General features: G+C 36.0%; 1 protein-coding gene across 1 annotated transcript in view; it reads right to left on the bottom strand.

Annotated features, from left to right (window-relative positions):
• EYS (eyes shut homolog) overlaps positions 1–19626 on the bottom strand; it is a 702981-nt gene that overhangs the window by 187319 nt on the left and 496036 nt on the right. The window contains exon 36 of the mRNA XM_059842660.1: positions 4481–4710. Coding sequence (XP_059698643.1) covers positions 4481–4710 — 230 coding nt within the window. The remainder of the gene's footprint in view (positions 1–4480; positions 4711–19626) is intronic.

Raw genomic sequence — 19626 nt, 5'->3', positions numbered from 1 at the left:
TTTCCAGTAATACACCACCATCTGCTTTCATGCTAAAGCAGAGCCATAGCAGTTTTTTCCACTCGTGAGGGAATTTCACAATGAAGGAGATACGCAGCCTAGCTAATAAAGACAGAATTATACATTTATTGTTAAAGTAAAAAAACTTATTTATACAGAAAGGAAAAAGAAGAATGGGCAGTCAGAGTGCACTATCTACCCTTCATACCCTATCTATAAAATCCTCCCTTTCTATTGGATGAAAGCAGTCATGTAGCACTCACCGCTGAGTAATGAAGATTAATTTTATGTGACAAACATATTTTCTATGCTGCATTTTAATAAAGGCTTAAAATACACCTCTTACTAACTTCTAATTTCCTATTAATTTTGTAATTAAAAAAATAGAAAAACAGAAATACTGAAAGCAGTATTAAAGGGAACAGAGGCCTCAGATTGTTGTCCTTCCATGCTCTAAACTAAATCCTCACTTTGGCCTTGGGTAAATAACCAGTGTTAATAGCTTCAGTCTGAATTTGGCAAATACACTGACTTGTATGTATACTTTTCTATTTCCTTAGAAAAATGGAGATGGATTTCCATTTTCCAGAACTGTAATTTAGAGATATTTCAGAGGTATCTGCTTAGAGTAAGCACACAGTGTAATTAGATAAACTGCTATGGTCTAATATATCCAGAGGGACAATTATGACTTGAATGTATTTCTTGTAAGGGCAGAACAACCTGAAAGAACTTCCTAGTCAAGGAACAAATGAATAAAAACAAGAAATTGAATTTAATAGTACTCATTAAGTTAAAATAGATAACCGATAATGACATTCACTTGCTCTCCCTATAGAAGGTGCTCTTATGCACTGTAACAAAAATAGTTATCAACCAGCTAAGTGAATCTTACCGTAGCTATCAAATCAACAAATTCACCCATGCTAGTGAAGCCAAGATATCCACAGAGGATATAAAACCTTTACATCCATGTGGATGTAAAACCATGTGTACTGTTAATATGCCAGGTAAGTGCACAATGAGTTTCTTGCTGAAATTTAGATAATGGTAGGTAAAAGGCAGATCACAAAGATGGTTAATGAAAATATATTGCTGAAATGTATAGGTATACATAATAGCATGTTATAAAAGATCACAGATATCATTAAGGAATCAAGAGAAAATTTCCTTGACTGTCATAAAATTTCTGGATTGCATACATGACAATTTACTTTCTCCATTGGGAAGTCTATGGTAAATAATTATAAAATTATTGCAGATGCTCTTATATCCTGTAATTATGAGCTCTCTCTAGATTTCTTGAAGAATAGATCTCTGAATATCAAAAGTTTATAATCATGGCTCAGTTGGTCAAATTTTAGTTTCATTAGACTAAATTATCAATCTCATTGAAAATTTAGGATTAAATAAAATCACTCTAAACTGCAGTTACTTTTCAGCTACTAAATACAGGATCTATCATGTCATATTCTGATCTATATAAAGATGCAATGTGACAGCATGAGCTCTGGGATGCAGCTGCCCCAGTGAGCTCCCAGCCAATGAACATGTCAGACACAGCAGCCCAGGCTCACCACCAACAACAGAAGCACTAGCAAAAAGGAGGAGGCTGTTGCCTGTATTGAGCAGGGGGTTTTAGAGGGTAAAAGAAGAGCTCTGTGAAAGGAGAAGTTAATTCATCTTCTCCACACAAAAAAAAAAAAAAAAAAAAAAAAAAAAAAAAAAAAAAAAGAACGAAAAATAAATGCTATTCTTCCAGTGCTAGAACTATTAGACAACCTATGTGGAAATATAATTCTGTTAATCTGTTAAATAATATCTCAACATCATGTAAGTTGCAGGAAAGCAAAAGGCATCTCTTCCACTTTTAGGAATATAAAACAGATACATCATGGAAACTGGGTCATTGATCATTAAAAGGATGATATTGTTGTACAGCTGAGGTTACGTTTTCCAAAGGAGCTGCTTGTTTCAGGGTTTCCTTAAAGCTTCTATTCCGTTCTATTGAATGGAATGGTTACTGCTGTACCTTATGTAGAGTCAGTCCTCACCATCAGAGATCGGTTACAACTGCAACTTAGTGCAAGGGTCCTATGCTTTTAATTTGCTCTAGGGATAGTCATAATTCAGTCATATTTTCACACATGATTTTTGAAACAAAATCACAGAAAGAAAGAGAGAAGAAGTCCCCTTCATTTACACAACTAAGATAAACTTCCTTGGAAGACGAATTTCCTTGGAAGTGTAGCTGGCGGTCAACTCTTTCCAATGTATGAACTCTGCTGACCTGCGCTGGCTAAGCTTCAAAGGAGAAAACAGCTTAGAATGCTGTAGTTTTGAGTGAGCAACATAAAAATACTTTTTTCAGTCAATGAAACAGAAGACAGTAGCCGTAAAGTCTGTGCACATGGAAGTACTCAGCCCAGATAATATCATTCAAACGCAGATTGTGTCAGTTATCATTAAAAACACCAAAGCATAGTGATGCCTTAAGTTTTAGCTTTCATATTTCTCAGATTCTGAGCTGCCTTGGTGTGTAACTCTGAACTTCATGTAAAGTGTTAGCAAGTTCTCTTCACAGGGTAGTCAGACAAAACAATCCTTTTCCATCTTGAGAAGCAAGGACAACTGTTACAGCCTCAGGCCCAAAACCCATAAACAATGGTGAATTGAAGAGAGCATCTGAGAAGATGGGACTTCATAACCTGAGGTGTAATTGGACAATTAACCCCAATGCTAATGGACCAAAACTTATAAAAGAGTGAAACCTCATGACTGGTCATCCATTTTGTGACCATTTTGGGTCCATCTTGAGTGTAGCCCTGGCCAGGCTCTTGTGCTGCCCAAGGTGTATCCTTTAAAGGCTTTTAATAAATACCTACTTTATTCTTTAACTCTGTCTAGCCTCTGTTCTAGGTCAGCCACTCTAGGCATCAACAGAAGACCCTTGGGGACAGACAGATCAGCTGGAAGGTCAGAAGAAAGCAGCAATCAGACTCTGGTGGAAGGAACCAGTGGAGCCTCACAGAGTGGTTATGCACACATACTGATATGGCCTGTTATCACAGGATATCTGTCAAACTCCTGCTTAAATTGAACATTGCCTACTCCTGGCATGACCCTTGCAAAAAGTAAGAAACTGCTCTCATCCAAAATAGCACAAATGATGCTGATAAGAAGGAGGCCAAATGCCTTTTTTGGAACACAGAAGGAAATTCTGGCACATGAAATGTATGTAAATAAATAAAAAACTTTATTGAAATGTTGAAAATACTTCATTGAAGCACTAACTATTTCATGTTTTATGGAAACACCCTTTTTCAGTTTTGTTATTTCATGTTGCAGTTTCCACAGCTGCCGAGTATGTAGGCAAGTGGAAAGAGTATGCCCAGAGACTAAATATGTGGAAAATACTCATGGGATTCAATTTTAACACTGAAAATTTGCAAATATATGATTTATTCCAAACTTGAAAAGGCTACATGGTAAAATATGCTCTGATATCTAAGCAGCAAGACAATTTTTTTTTTTTTGAGCTGACAGTCAGTGACTGCTTTCACATATAGGGAGTGCAATGACCTATTTTTAGACAGTAATATAATGTGATGCTAGCTCACATACACTAGCAGTCTGGCAAGGGCATTCTTAGCTCTAGTTGCTTTTACTTCATTCTGTGGGAAGTTCATTAGGAGGATGATACAGTTATATAACCATATTTTTGACATATTTTTGGTTCTTTTCCTGTACACCAGTAATGCCCTTTAGTGCTATGAGAATTATCTACTACAATTCATAAACCACAATACCTTAAAAGCTAAAAGAGTTTTTGAAGCCAGCTATGAAATTTACTCTAAAAAAGAACTTTCTGAAAAGCAATAATGAAAAGCAATTACAATTACAAAACAGAAATATTGATCAGTTTGCATTATAGCCTTGATTCATTTTACAAAGAAACCAAAATTGCTAAAAGAATTATTTTTTATTCAAATTCCAATTATGTTCATTTGATTGATCTGTGCTTTATGAGCAACAGTAGTAGAAGTATAAATGAGTTACAGAGAAAAAAAAAAAAAAAAGCCTTTTTCAACAAAGGATCTGACACAGTGATGGAAAAAACCCAGTCTGTAGAAATGGAAAACATAATCTTTTGAGGAAGTCAACTAACTTCTGTCACAGAAATAATACACTGAATACCATAGATTAAAACTGTGCACTACAATTTTGCACAAATAATGCAATGTTTTGTTCATTAACTCAAATTGCAACCCTTAGGAGTGTGCCAGACTCGTATCACCTAATTTACACAGCAAATAAGTATTATTCGAATTACCTCAATGAATTTGCTCCTCAGTTAACTAAAAGTTACTGGGATGAAAAGCAGAGAAATATGACAATCAATACCTCTTCCCCTTTTCATATCCAAAGCAGAATAAGACTTTCATCTCCTAACTAATAAAGAAGAATTAATGAGAATTACCTTTTTCACAGAATCGCCCAGTGAAGTGCAGTGGGCAGTCACACTGGAAGGAGGTGGCCCCGGTAGGCAGAGAGAGAGGGTGACAAGTCCCCCCATTGTGGCACAGTCCTTCCTGGCACACAGATGGCAATGCAGGGGAAATCTGAGAGGACACACCAGGGTCAGGCAAGTGAGGCACATCAGAAGAAACCACAGCGAGTGCTGTTGATAGATGTGTGAGTACAGAGGTTCTGAAAGGAGAGAGACAACATATCAAAAACAAAAAAATTCCTGTGAGATCAAATTCTTGTTACTGTACTTAAGCTTCAGTTTATATTAGTTTGTTGTTTTTAAATAGAAATTCAGACTATACTTAAGAAAATATGAATACATAAGGAATTCCCAAGTCTAGTCCACATCCAGAAAACTAGCAAAAACACAGTAAAGGTATTTTTTCCTGTGAGGGAGCAAGAAATAGCTTTCATGCAAGAAGCACAGTTTTTATGTGCTCTAAAAATTCATTTTTGGTGGATGTCAACAACAGTTAAAAAATAAACACAGCCTTCACTTATTAAAAAAAACTCATTGCTTGAAGTTACCAAAGCTTGTAAGGCAGTTCTGTAAGAGACTTCCATATAAGTAGATGAAGCATGCATGGCAGAAGGGAAAAAGCTGTAGTACAGAAACACAGTATCTTTTAATTCACAGAAATATTGGGGAGAAAGGGGAAAGGCGACAAAAAAGAGACTTTTTTTGTTTAATATCACCTGTTTGTCAACTCTGTTTGAAAGAAGCCCATATATTGGCTCCTGTTGTGCTCTTTCCTTTCTCTTTGGCACCTGCTCTTGTATCAGCTAAAACTTTTCCTTCATCATGTTCTAGAATTGTATGTCTTAAATAGAAGAATTGGAAAGTGATGACTGCAGAAACAAGATAGGTGGGGATGCATTCAGTGTGACATTGCATTCAGCACTCCATGCATCTGTCTAGCTTCCAAATTTTTTACATATAAAATTTACATGAAAACTGATTTTAATAATTTACTTATTTAAACCCAAATTTTAGAAAGTACCAGCAAACTTCATAATATTCTGAAAAAAGCTCTGCCCAACATAACACATCCCAGGTAAGTAAGTTGTCTGTTAATGTCACTATTAAAGATCTGCTGCTCTAAATTATCAATACAGCAAAAAAAAAGATACCTGCCCAGAGGCAGCTAAGAAAGAAAAGGAGGTGGACAGAGGAAGGAGATAAATAATTCAGGGCAAAGAAAATATCTAAAGGGACCCAAAGAAAGGCACAGTAACTGAGAAAGAATTGGAGCCCGGGAAAGAACAAAAGGGACACAGGGCTTATGTGACAGTAAAGAGAAGATGTGCAGAGCCATAACAGTAAGGAAAACATTAGAATGAGATACTTAAGAAGGGATGCATACAAAACACAAAATAGCAAAATACACACACTGTGGTGCTTAGCAATGAGGATTTCAAGGCAGCTATCTACTTTATATGAGAGAAAAGCATCCAAAAATATGGCAGTCATCAAGGTGGCTGAGAATAAATCCTTAAAATATTTTGAGGCAGAGCACTTGCTAATAAAAGGCTTGAGACTTTTAGAAATTAAGTGACTTACTGTTTATTTCCATTTAGATGAATTGAATAATAACATTTCCATTTATAGAAATACAATGAAAACAACATAATTGCTGGATTTATAACAATACTTTTCTCCTAAGGGAAATAATACTGTTGAGCTTCATGTAGGCTATTCCATTCAGAGCAGCATTAAGGGTGCATTAACATGTGTGATCTTCTACCAGCAAGCACAGCAAATCTTCTATTTGCTAGCACAGCAAATAAAAAATGCCTAGTCACCTGCTGGGATTACAATCTCTGATTAAAAGTAAATAGACCAAAAATCTTGATTTTGTCCCCAAGCATAACCTAAATGTTGTAGAAGCTCTGAACTAATAGCAGTTTTACATAAAGATTTAGACATTTACAGGAGAAATTTATTGGGAGCAATTACTGGTATTTGTTGATTTTTCTGTTTCTCCTGAAAAAAAATAGTCCACAAAAACTACATAAACCCTGGGGAATTAAAACAGTATAAACTAAGCTCTTACTAGTAGCTATTAGAGAGACCATTTTTCTAATGACAGATAATCCTATTTGACCACTGCAAAATTTACTCCTCTGAACCCGGTCACAGCTACTGTCAGGGGTAAAATGCTGAACAAGAGGGAGAGCTGTCTGACTGGCAGGTGCGTTCTTGTCTCTGCTGAAAGCACTGATTTCCAGCTGTGGAAGTTTCACATCCCCTTTCTGATGGGAAGCTACTGTTTTTCTTTAAAATAGAATCACAGCAGTGCGCTTTAAATGAAATTTTATGAGTGCAAGTAATGCAGCCTTGCTTCATTTTTTGGTTGACATTCTAATCTTCAGAGGAGAAAGGAAAGCTACTTGGTAGGCTGATTTCTCCCCGGTTCATTTGCTAATTTTTCACAGGATGTCAGCCTTTGCAGTGTTGTTCTGGATGTTTTGCTTCTAGATGGTGCCTGACTGTGTTGGTGCCAGCACTGCTTCCAGGCACCCCGCAGATCCCTGCCTTACCACAAAAGCAGGGAAGAGTTTGCTGGGGCTGGTTAGTGGGGCAAACATCTGCAGCTGTGCTCACAAGCCGTTCAGGCTGCTGCTGTGAATAAGCAATGACCTCGGCTCAATGAATTTTAACTAAAACACTGTTTGAATAAAGAGCTGGGAAGCATTTAAAGTAAAATAGTAATTGAGGTGTTGAAAGTTTTGACAAAGTGTAACAAAAATATATCAAGCAAAACTTGTTTCACTGTTACTCTGCAACAAGGCCACAATTATATGTTTGTTTTTATTCTTTTCAATTTCCCCCGCCTCTGAGGTCAATAATGCACACAAAGATCTTCTAACTTGCTGCAAGCATCAACACATTGTTTTTAATCTTACAATGAGCTCAAAAAGCTGAGTTTTAAAGGCCTGCAAGCTCATGCTTCATAGCTGAGTGCGTGTAAACTCGAAATGCTTGTCTAAACATAGACATTAGTGCAATTTGAAGCCTTGTTTATTTTATATTACATTGTTTTCCACTCGTGAGATGTGTGATGAACTGAATGGCAGGAATATAGTACTTAGAGGTCATGTTCACTGTTATGTTATTAAACCAAAAGCACACATACCCAGACCAGCTGTGCTTCCCTCTCCCATAGACTCTCCTCTATCCAGTTAGAGCCTGAAACGATCAGTGTGTGAAGTTAGAGGCACTGCAGCTCAAAAAGCTAGCAAAACCTCTGGAATGCCCTGCTCTGCGCTGACCTGGCAGTGAGGGGCTCAGCCTCAACAGGGCTGAGCTGTGTGCTGCCAGTTTAGCCCCGCACCAGGGCCAGGAGAGTTGCTCAGCCTGAAGAAAGGAAGGCTCTGGGGAATCTGGTCAATTTGTAAAAAATACCTGAGGGAGAAGGGAAGGGGAAAGAATGGAAGCAGATGCTTCTTGCTGGTGGCCAAGGCACATAGCAATGGATACAAACTGAAATGCAAGAAATTCCACCTAAATTTAAGAGAGCTTTTTTTTTTTTTTTTTCCCAGGGTGATCTTTTTATATAATGGACTTCAAACTGAGACCTGCAAAGAGAGCAGACTTTTCCCCCGAGCAATTCATTATCAGGCTGATGGCAGATGTGTCTAAAGAAGCACTCTGACATTTCCCATGAAGCAGGTTGATGAGACAAGCAACGGCACGGGAGTCCCCATGATATGATAACATCTCCACTGCCTATATCTTCTGGTACTTATGCACTTAACATTTTATTACTGGAGTAATGGATTTAGTCTTATCTGATATGAGTGGGATAAGGCAGTTTGTATTTTCATCTTGTCAATAAAGTAGTTTGTGCTGGGAAGCAAGTGCTTTTACTTGCAGTTTTCTTCAGTGTACATCTGCCATTTTTCTTAGGTTGTGACAGAATATTATTTTAACTGAATGTTTTAGAATTTGGAGCCAAAAGAAGGATTTTTCAAGAGCATTAGCATGCATGGTATAATATAATTTCAAAGTTTATGAAATTGAAAACAACTGCACTTCATGGAAATGTTGGTTTAAACAGGAATAAATACCTAGTACCTTGAATGCAATTTGGCAGGAATTGATAAAGCCTTTTACAGGCTGTTTATTTCACTGTTCATAACCATGTCAAGCAGAGTACTTTAAATGGCATCTCACTGATTTCAATGAACCCACAGAGCAGTGTATCTGTGCACTTACCCTCCTGGAGACACCATTTACATCACTCAACACAGTAATTGGGAAAACAATTCAAGAACTTACCAGATATGGATTGTTTATATTCTGCAGTTTATATGTGAATCTGATTTCCTCCCTCACGACAATTTTTGTTTTAGTTGGAAGTGCTGGGGGTCAGCTGTCTGAATAGAGACGATATATGCTCATGCTTATCTCTTAAAATATTAAATTTTCAGTGTATGTTCCAGACTGTACGTTCCAGCCCACCTTCCTCCTCCTACAAGCCACAACATCCAGTAGCAGAACTCAGTAATACTGCAGTTGCAGCTTTTCATTAAAAATTCACAACTGGAATAACATTATTATTTGCAAATGCTTTTGCACACACAGAATCTCTTTTAATGGCACAAACTCTTAGCAATGCAAAAAATATATTCAATATCCAATGCAGTCAAGGATGTGAGAATGAAATCAACAGATATAATGAAGTTTTTTAAAGCTCTGTTTACAAATATGAAGGAAAAATTTAAACTCCAGGATACATAGTGGGGCTAGATATGGGAAGAAATGTCGGTTATAGACAGATGAAAGTGGAAAGAGGAAAAGGAAATACATGTACTGAGACATATTCCTGTTGTTTCCTCTAAAGTGTATAGATTCCATGAACTTTGAAATGGATAAATAAGTTATTGCAGCAACAATAGGGTGAAAGTTTAATAGAAAAAGCCTTTCTAAACTAAAATTGAAGTGAGTGTTCCTTAGATGATACTTGAAAAACACCCTTAGTCCATAAGTTTAGGACAATTGTTAAAACAATGGTTTTGCTAAAACTAAAGAACTGAATTTGTGTACCAAATTCAGTCACGTTTTTACTTGTCTTGCTTGAAGAAATAAGGGAGCATTAAATCTTTCAGTTGATCACAGTGATCCGTACTTAAGCGTAAAAGATCACATGTGCCAACGATCCAAACATTAACTCAAAAAAAAAGGAAAGAAGCCAAACTACTGAGCACTGAGTGGAACAGTGTGCAAATCTTACACTTTCTGAAGTTTAAAAAAAATCTCAAATCTGTGTGAACTTCAGCTTTCTCTATTACATTTAGTCAATAGTCACTGTTGGAAAATGTCTTACCAGTTTCATCTTAGCTGCTATTTGGAAAAAGAGCACTTGAAAGGCCTAAGCACTGCATCTTTTTGTTGATTTCTGCAACTCCTTTTGTTTCTTGGAACTGGTGGTTTTGAAAGGAAATAAATACTTTCATTCTCTCTTTGAAGATTCTTTCAGCAGATGAAAAATGTTATTTTGTTTTTTATGACACTGTACTTATCCTTCTGAAAAGGTTCTGCAAAATTAGAATATAAGCATTCTGTTTCAGTCCTAAATGGCTGGATAATTGTACTGGATAAATTGAGTTCCTGTAACAGAAATGCTATGACAACTATCTCAAAAATCACAATTCCAGAATGGAGTCACTACTGTTTGCCAAAGATTCTGTCTAAGTTCAAGCAGTTCATCACCTCACTGATGACATCTATAATTTAGACTCCAAAATGCATGATCTATCTATGCAATATTATTGCACAATATGTCTGTGAGGAATAAAGGAGGAGCACTTCTAGATCCTGAATATGCAATTGATTTCCTAAGCAATAATTCATTCAGGCAAGACTTAGGCATTGTAATTTTTGGGGCTATAGTAGCTAAACTTTGGTCTTTGCCCACAGTGAATATTCTCCAGATGGGTAGTACCCTGCATTGACAAGAAAAAACCCTTAAATGCTTCAAGAGATATACTTCAAAAACAACTAACACAGTGGAAAAATACAAATCTGTACTCAGGTAAATATTTTGGCCCAAGAGATGGGGAACCATATGTGAACACTTTTCCTTTATCCGTTATCAACCCAGTCAATGCTTATTCCATGCAGGACAGAACAGACAAACAAACTGCTTTGGGGAGTTCTTACAGCACTTCTGGAAGGTGTTTATAACTCCACCAAGCTAGGAACAGAACTGAAGTCAAGAATCTATAAACCAGAAGAGTGCTCTTATCACTGATCTGAGGAATAAAAACAGAAAGAAGGGATGTACCAACACTGGCACTGTCATCTGCAGTCTCATCTCAAATTCTTCTGGGGATATTTAGGAGATATTGTTCTCTCTGAGACACACCTGTAAAATAGAGGCATTCTCAGATCCTGACAAGTGCGAGGAGGACTCTTAAGACAATCAAGATGGTTCCAGAAATAAACGGCATGCTGGAAAATCAACGCACTCTGATTACATTAGAGATAAAGTGCAGTTTCGAGAGTACATACTTTGCTTTTAGAGGACTCACATAAGAATAGTTTAGGCCTTTAAATGATTTTTACAGATGAACTGCCTTATTTCTTTTAGGATTAGTTTCCCCATGTGCTGAAAATACTTCTTACCCGCTGAATAGAAGTAGGGAAGGTCTACATTTGTGATTTTCACTGGGATAGAGTTACAGTAGCAACTGTGGCTCCTTGGATTCCTACTGAGAACAATGTTGCTAATATAGAGATGTTTTAGTTGGTGTCACACAGTGTTTGCACATGGTCAAGGTCTTTCCTGCTCCTCACCCCATCACACCAGTGAGCAGGCTGGGAGCATACAAGGAGTTGAAAGGGCACAGAGCCTGATCCTGACTGCCCAAAGGGACACCCCATCACAATCACCTGATTGTCCTGTGTCACAATCAGCATATAAAGCTGGGTGAAGAAGAAGAAACATTTGGAGTGATGGCATTTGTCTTCCCAAGTCAATGCTGCAAGTGATGGAGCAGTGCTTTCCTGGAGATGGCTGAGCCTCCACCTGCCTGTGGGAAGTGATGATTGAACTCCTGTTTTTGTCCATGGCTTAGCTTTACCTATTGAACTGTCTTTATCTCCACAAGTTTTCTTACTTATACCTTTTGATTTTCTCCCCCATCCTACCAGGGAGGGCTGAGCAAGTGGCTGAGGGGGGGTTAGTTCCTGGCTGGGGTTAAACTATGACGTTTTATAAATGTTAATTAAGATTCCTGTAGAGAAAGCATTTTTCAATTCAAGGGCTCTGTTACTGGAGTGAAATAGGAATTTAAAAACGCATTCTGTTTCACACACTATAAAAACTAACATAAAAGGTGTCCTGAAAGCAAGATGAAAATGATATGTAGAAATTATTAGTACAGAAAGAGTTAAAAATGCAGAGTATTGTTATGTATCATCTAGTCTTTCTTCCAGACTAAATTTCTAATTATATCTTAATGCTGGAGAATGGCTGACATGCATAAACACAAACATCATACATTCATCAGTAATTTGGCATTTAATTAAAATATTACTTCATTCTCATTGAGTGCATAAGAAAGAGTGTTGTAAATATGACAGGTCAAAAAATATCTGTAATATTAAATGAGAAAATGAAAAAATACAGTACTTGAAACATCCTAAATACAATTTTACAAAGTACTTTACAAAATAAGGAACTAAAATAATAGATGACATGTAATTTTTTTCTATGAGGAAGAAATGATTTTACAATCAATAAAATGCATGACAGGTGAGAACTGATGGGAATAGAGCTGTTACCCAAGTTGTTTATCTCATGCACTTCCACGTGCCCTCAGTTCCCTCATGCCCTGTTGTGTTCACTGGGTTTCCACTTTCATTTCTAGCAGGGAGGTTGCTGGTGGTCTGGGAAGCTTGAGTGGAAAGTCATGTTGATTCACATTGAGCTGCTGTCTGTGGTAATTGGGCTTGACTGCTGCCAGCCACAGCCCCTGTGCATTCCCTGGTATTCATCTACAGGCACCTCTCTTATCTTCAGTGTCCTCCCCCACTTCCAGGATCTTTCTTCCAGCCAAGACGTTTACCTTCTTTCCTGGCCAGCCTCAAGTTATCTGGGACCTCAACCTTTAGCCAAAACTGATGATAAATGATGAGAGTGGCTGGCGAGCTCTTCCATCACCTGCCTCAGGCCCATCAGACTCCAGTGTCTAAGTGGCTCAGCAGGTCACTAATTACTTCCTCCTGGATTACAGGGGGTCTATTCTGCCCCTACCAGCTCAGGCAGCTGGTTGCCCTGAGGATAACTGGTCTTTCTGTTAAAGACTGAGGTAAAGAAGGAGTTAAGTACCTCAGACTTTTTCTAGGTGACAATTTTCCCCTCCGAGGAAATGGAGACTTTTTTTCCTTTTGCTGCTAATGTATTTATGAAAACACTTTTTATTACCTTTCACAGCAGTGGCCAGATTGAATTCTAGCGGAGCTTTTGCCTCTCTAATTTTCTCCCTACATCACATAATGATATCCTTGTACTCTTTGTGAGTCGCCTGCCCCTTCTTCCAAAGGTCTTAAACTGTCTCTTTGTCCTAAGATCCTGTGAATGCTCCCTGTTTAACCAGGCCACCCTTCTCCACTGGCTCATCTCTTGGCACATAAGGTTAATCTCCTCTTTGTTATTAAAGAGGACCACTTTGTTATTAAATACTGTTTTCTGGGGGACTTTCTGAAATAGAGTACTGAAGAGGCACCCAAAGTCCACCCCCTGTGAGTTCCAGGTAGAGGTTTAGTTGATCTCCTACCTTCCATCACTGGGAATTGAAAACTCTACCATTTAATGGTTGCCCCAGATTGCCTCTGACCACCAATAGTCTCTCTGTGCAGAAATACAGTGTGAGATCAGCCTCCTCCATGATGCTTTTATCTCATGTCACTTTATTAACTGCAGGCTTCAGGGTTTGCTACTATTGTTTGGTCCAGACATTGTCAAAGTGTACAACCACTCATATTGATGGAAGTAGGAGGTTTCTGTTTAAGAATTAAAAAGTTCAATTTTGGATATTCATATATGTGTCCTTTTATCTGCTGGCTGCTATTGTTTACAATTTAATACTTTTTTTTTCCCTACAGCAAAATAATATTTTAGCATGTCCCAGTGTTAGATGCAATGCTGGTAGATTACTTTCCCTTCTTGGAATGACTGTAAGTGTACACTAAACAATATTATGTTCTTACTAGCGGGATTTTCCTAAAGGAAGACTGTTAAATGCTGGAATAAATAATATTTATCTTTCATACAATTGGAAAACTATTTGAATTTTGCCCCAAATGTGTTTTTGTAACAAACACTCTGACTTTACCTGAGAGTGAACAAATACTGTAACTACAATGTTGAGAGCACCAAGGAGAACCATCAATAACAAAGTAATTAAGAAGTTTGATACATATGACCTCATATTCAATCTCTTTTTGATTCCTAAATCTCCAAGGCATCAAAATATCAACCTGCTAACCAATATAGTCTTTTTCCTCCTAAATATTTGAAGAAATTTCATCTACAAATAAGTCTAGGACAGAATTCACTTGTTCAAACATTATCTGTCTAAGAGATTTGAAACTTGACTGAGATGACCACCATGGCTCTCCCTGTAGACAATCTATATGCAGAGAGGTATCTCCAGCTCATCACATTCTAAGAAAAGTAACCATCTTTTTCCATTGACTAGAGATGATACTAAATAAATCAACTGTGATGAGTGAAGAAAAAATTCCTACTTCTGCTCACTATGTCACGCTTAAAATCATTTGTGTTTTGATGATATAGCTGAAAAACATCTCAAACCACATATACGTATTGAGAACACTTCCTAAAAGCATTTCCCATAAATCATATGCCTTTACAGCACAGACTGGAGCTTACCTTACCTTTTCACAACCTAAAGTAATCTTTCTAACATTTTAAGCAGCTTAAGTTTGCAACAAGGGACTGAATGTAACAGAATGTGACTCTAACCTAGGAAAATCTTAAAACATGGAGAGATAGTAACAGGCAACATTATCAAGACTGAAAAGTTTCATTTTTAGTGTGAATAACTGGAAGAAAAAAAAACAGTCCACAAACAAGAAATAAGGAAACTCCAGATTTCTGGTTTTCCTTCCAACATGTGAGCAATATTCAAAACTGCACAGGAAATAAGATCAGGGGCAGCAGAAGAACATGCCACTGCTCTGCATTAAACTACTCACTTTTGATTAAGATTATGAATAATTAAGGAATAGTTAAGGAGTTGACTTACATTGATGTGGCTTATTTGACAGAAAAATGTTGTAAATGGATTATTCACACCCTCTCATCTTCTTATCAATCCAAAGGTTGTAAAAGGGCAAGATCACAGTGAAGTAGAAAACATAATGAACTAAAACTATGTTATATTGAATTAATCAGGTGGTCATGCTGTTCCAGAGTAACATTGGAAAATTTTGATATTTTGCATCCATAGATCCTAACAGGTTTTGTTTATCTTAAACACTACCTGAACCCAATTACCATGTCATTGATGGGTTGGGTACCCAGCTATGACTTGGCAATAGGCAACACCACCTGTAAAACTAATTGTTCTTTCCAACTACAAAACAAGCCTCAAAACAAGAGTAAAAAGAAACCTGAGGAAAATCTGGGAGATTATTCACAATGGCAGAGAATACTTCTCATTTTTACCTTCAAACTGAGCTATATTCTTCAGCCATTCTTTTTTGAGTAACTTTAAATCATAAAGGGCAGCTATATTTAAAGCATTGATATTAGTTATTTAAGTGATAATTGTTTCAAAGCAGGTCAGATTTAATAATACCAGCCAAATGCTCAACAAAACAACAAAACAACCTTATGAATGCAATCATGCAGTCAAAAATTGTAAGATGTATGTTTTGCTTACTTTCTTAATTAAAAAAAGAATTATACTTGCATTCCTTGTGAAAAATTTAGACAACTCATTCAGTAATCAAGACTTAAAATATCTAAGCTATAGATTTAAATTATGAAAATAAAATGCAGCAAGGCAAGTAGATTGTGCTTCACCATTTGCAAAGGGCTTAGGAGGGCTTAGGAGGTACAAATATACCTTTTAATGTAAAAAATAGTAATTTTATTCAATTAACCCAACTTGATAAATATCTGTCAAAGATTGCAAAACTATATTCCCAAATTAGAGAATTTACCTTAGTCTGTTTATATTAGAAAGTTATTCTGAGGGGAAAAATTATTTATTGCAAATAAAACTAATCTCACTTGCAACCAGAACTATCTCACCACTTAAGCATTCTGAATGCTGCCAAATTTTTTTTCATATACTTTAATTCACTCAAGAATACTTTATATCTTTTGGTTTATGAAATGGATTTTATAATTGATAAATTCTGGAAGCCAGTTACTGATGTCACACTTGTGTTTATAGTGCTCAGAAGAGATTTAATAATTTCCTATCATTTCCATACCATACTAACTCAATTTTATAACATCAGTGAACTATGTTAGACAGTTAGTTCTAAGAAATTAATGCATTTTCAATTGACTAATGTAATTTGGCATCCAGCCTTCATCCTTACAGATGTAAAACTTTCCCATTATATCTTGCTATTTAAATAAAGACTTTTTTGGCAGTAAAGGAATGCAAAGTCACTTTTTGTTGTCAAGTAGGACCTTGTATGGGTTCTAGCAGTGCAGCATCATCTCCTATCTACCTCCTAATTTTAGCATGGGTATAGAGAGGGAAAAATGGAGAAATGTGGCTTCAGAAAACTGGTCAGAAGCACATATATCTCAAAAAATTAATTCACTGCATAGAGACAGGTGTTTTCTTAAAACTGATTTTATTTATGTTCATGTTTTCTTTTTGGCACTGTTGGCAATTTTAACAGCTCATGGTTTTATGAGCTGAAAACCTTCCTTCTCCCCATACATAGACAAATTACCTTAGATTCCTGCTACTGTTAACCATTGCTTTATTGAAACTTCAGAGTTTCAAAAGAAATCTATATACCCATAACTAATACTGTGTCTAGAAATTTGCCAATGACTTTAGAAGTATGGGGATAGGAGCTGAATGAGAGGAAACAAATTCCAAACTATCTTTATATTATATAGGTAATTTTGAGCAAATTTTCAAAAATATACATGAAAATGTAAAAATACCTACAGTTTAGCAAAGATGAAGCAGCATTTCTCTATTCTCTGAACATTCTACACATTACAGAACTTGGTCTTTTGAGAGTCAGAATTTCTTTTTTATAACTATTAATTTTAAAGTTTACACATATATTCTCAATTTCTTATGCTTCTGATTTCTGCTTTTCATATGCCAGTGTATTTGAATGTAAAACAAAGGGACTTTTCATTCTGACAAATATATCAAGGTCTGTCTTGAGTTTTAGGCTACATTTTTGAAGAGTGTTTTCTTTACCCAAGAGCTGCAATTTCACTTTTAAAGAAGGAAGGAGAAAAAAGGAAAGGATACAACAGGATTTAAAGCTGCCCTTTTTCTGAATAGTTATTTCAACAACGATCAATAGTGTTGGGGGTTTTTTAACTGTTATACTGGTGTTTTAAGGCTGCAGGGGGCACTGATGCACTGTTTATCTACAGTACTGCAGAGCAAGAGTCAGACAGGATATGATTAAACTGTCCTGCAGGTTACAGATTCAGAAAAAAACATATAAACTATTTATAATCAATTTAGGTCTTGAGAAATTAGGCAATTGTAAAATATTTATATGAGTTTTGGAGGGAAATTCATGTTTCTTTTACTGGTTAATATATTTGTTTTTCTGCTACAATCCAGTGGTTGTGGAGATAAGAATGTTTTCTTAACTTTACAACCAAGGTCCTTTGAAGGATGATATATCTTTCTAGTCTTGCATTACTTAATATTACAACCTTAAACAAACAATCCCTGTCCTGCACAGAAAATAAAATTTTGCTTAGCATCTCTCCAGAGAAGCCTATTTATTCACTGCAGGTAATAACTTTCTCAAATATTAATCAGCCAATATAAATACTACCTGATTCACCAAGTCACTAAAGTAAGAATTTATTGCAATAAGAAATAATTATATTTGTAAAGATATAATTACATATTACTTCCATTTATTCAATATTTTATGTTATAGAACCTAGGAGTGAGATCATCTAAGATGCAGAGATTTCTTGACAATAAGAATGTAAGACAATTTATGACTCAGCAACACACATCAGATATGAAGTCATGTCTCATTATGTGTTTTGGATTTTTTCCTTACTGCTTATTTATTCTTTAATTCTTTTCTGCACATAATCTCTCTTTTTTTTGCTTTTTAATGCAGATTATATTAGAGTTCAATCTCTTTTGTTCTTCTCAGGTCTTAGCACTTCCTGTACTTGTAACTGTACTGAGGCATGGTTGCTTACAGAACCCTTTCTGGAAAGACAAGAAGAATAATCTTAACAAAGCAAGAGGAAGAAGCCACCACTTCAATTGGTAGCTTGCACTGCTTATCATCATTTATCCCAAAGCTATTTTGGGGGGTTATTATCAATTCAGACCTTCAGTTACAAATGTCAGCCATTGGTTCTAAGATGCTGGTCTCTGCAGAGCTAAAGAAACCTACTCTGCATCCTTTGCTTCCCTTCATTAAAGAAGTGTGCTACCTTTGTATACACCATAATCCCCACAGTCACACTTTAGCAAAAAACCTGACACACTGATTTACTCAAGTATCTTTCTGCATCCCTTAAAAAAAAAAAAGTCACGAATTTATTTGAGAGTTTTTGAATTATATCTTTCATCTTTTATGGTTTCTAGGTTCTGCTGCATTGCACATCAGGACACAATGAAATACAGTACAACCAATATCACAATCAATAGTGTACACAGAAAGGAAATTGTTTCCCTCCTTTCTTGCTCACACACATAGAAATCACATTTATCATTTTGATCCAAAAGCTTACATTGAGTTGCTTGTCTAATTAACTGAAAGTAACTCTTCAGGACATCTCTCTCCCTTTGCAGTTTGGCCTGCTTAAAGTAATTCAGATATGAAGCTTTGTACAAAATTAATTTTAAAAAGTTACTAATATTTCCCTTTTTCAGGCTTTTCAACTAAATCTGGTATGTTTGAGCAATTTTAGATGAGCTTTATTTTAATTTAAATATCTTTTATTAAGTTAATTGCATATTAATATATACAATTTTCGTTTATAGGTTCACAATATATAACATCATAAAGAATAAATTTTTGATTTCAAGAATATAAGGGACATCTTTAAAAAACCCCGTGTTTTAAACATTTTGATTCCTGATGATTTTTTGACTTGAAACAAACCATTGTTATAAAAAGCGCTCTGACAAAGAGAATTTCAAGCAGTCTTTTTAATTATAGAAAATATACAAAATAAAAGAATATTATTTTTGATGGATTTTATTTTCTATAAATTCACACAAGGTTATATAATGATGATTTTTTAACTTTTAGCTTTGTTAAATGAGATTTTTCCAAAGTCACAAATATTTTTTAAGTCACAGAGTCCATGGTCTATTCGCCAACACAGTGAAGGACATAGATACCAGCAGAATGCTGCCAGAAAGAATAAAACTGAACTTCCAAACTTTTCTCTTGTCATTCTGGCTGTTAGCAGTTGAAAGTAACTTTGAAGATTTCTTATTACTTCTGTACAAAATTTAAAAGTCAAAGAGAAAGTATTATACCAATTCAAGTTTGCAGTAGGCAAATTATTTCTTTCAGTGTGACTTTCATTCTCACAGATTCTCTCTAATATGCCTCTCTTCACAATGCAGCCTGGTACAATACCAGGAGAAACTGCAGCTCCATTATGAGGCACTTTCTGCACATAACTCGGAAGTCATGGAAACCTGCTCCAAAGTTTAATTATTTCTGAGTATATAACAAAACACTTCTCCATTTCCAGGTTTCTGTAATTGGAATGACAGCAAATGCTAGCACTAAAGTTAAGTGTGACTGTAATTCAATAGAGAAAGCATGCAAGATAATTTTTTTTTTCCTTTTGATTGTTTTTAGACAATTCATCATCTTATATACTTAGCCTGTCTTAACCACTA

This window comes from Haemorhous mexicanus, chromosome 3 (genome assembly GCF_027477595.1).
Source record: "Haemorhous mexicanus isolate bHaeMex1 chromosome 3, bHaeMex1.pri, whole genome shotgun sequence".
Taxonomy (NCBI): domain Eukaryota; kingdom Metazoa; phylum Chordata; class Aves; order Passeriformes; family Fringillidae; genus Haemorhous; species Haemorhous mexicanus.
Note: the sequence above shows the minus strand (reverse complement) of the source record. Positions and strands in the feature narration are given on the sequence as shown.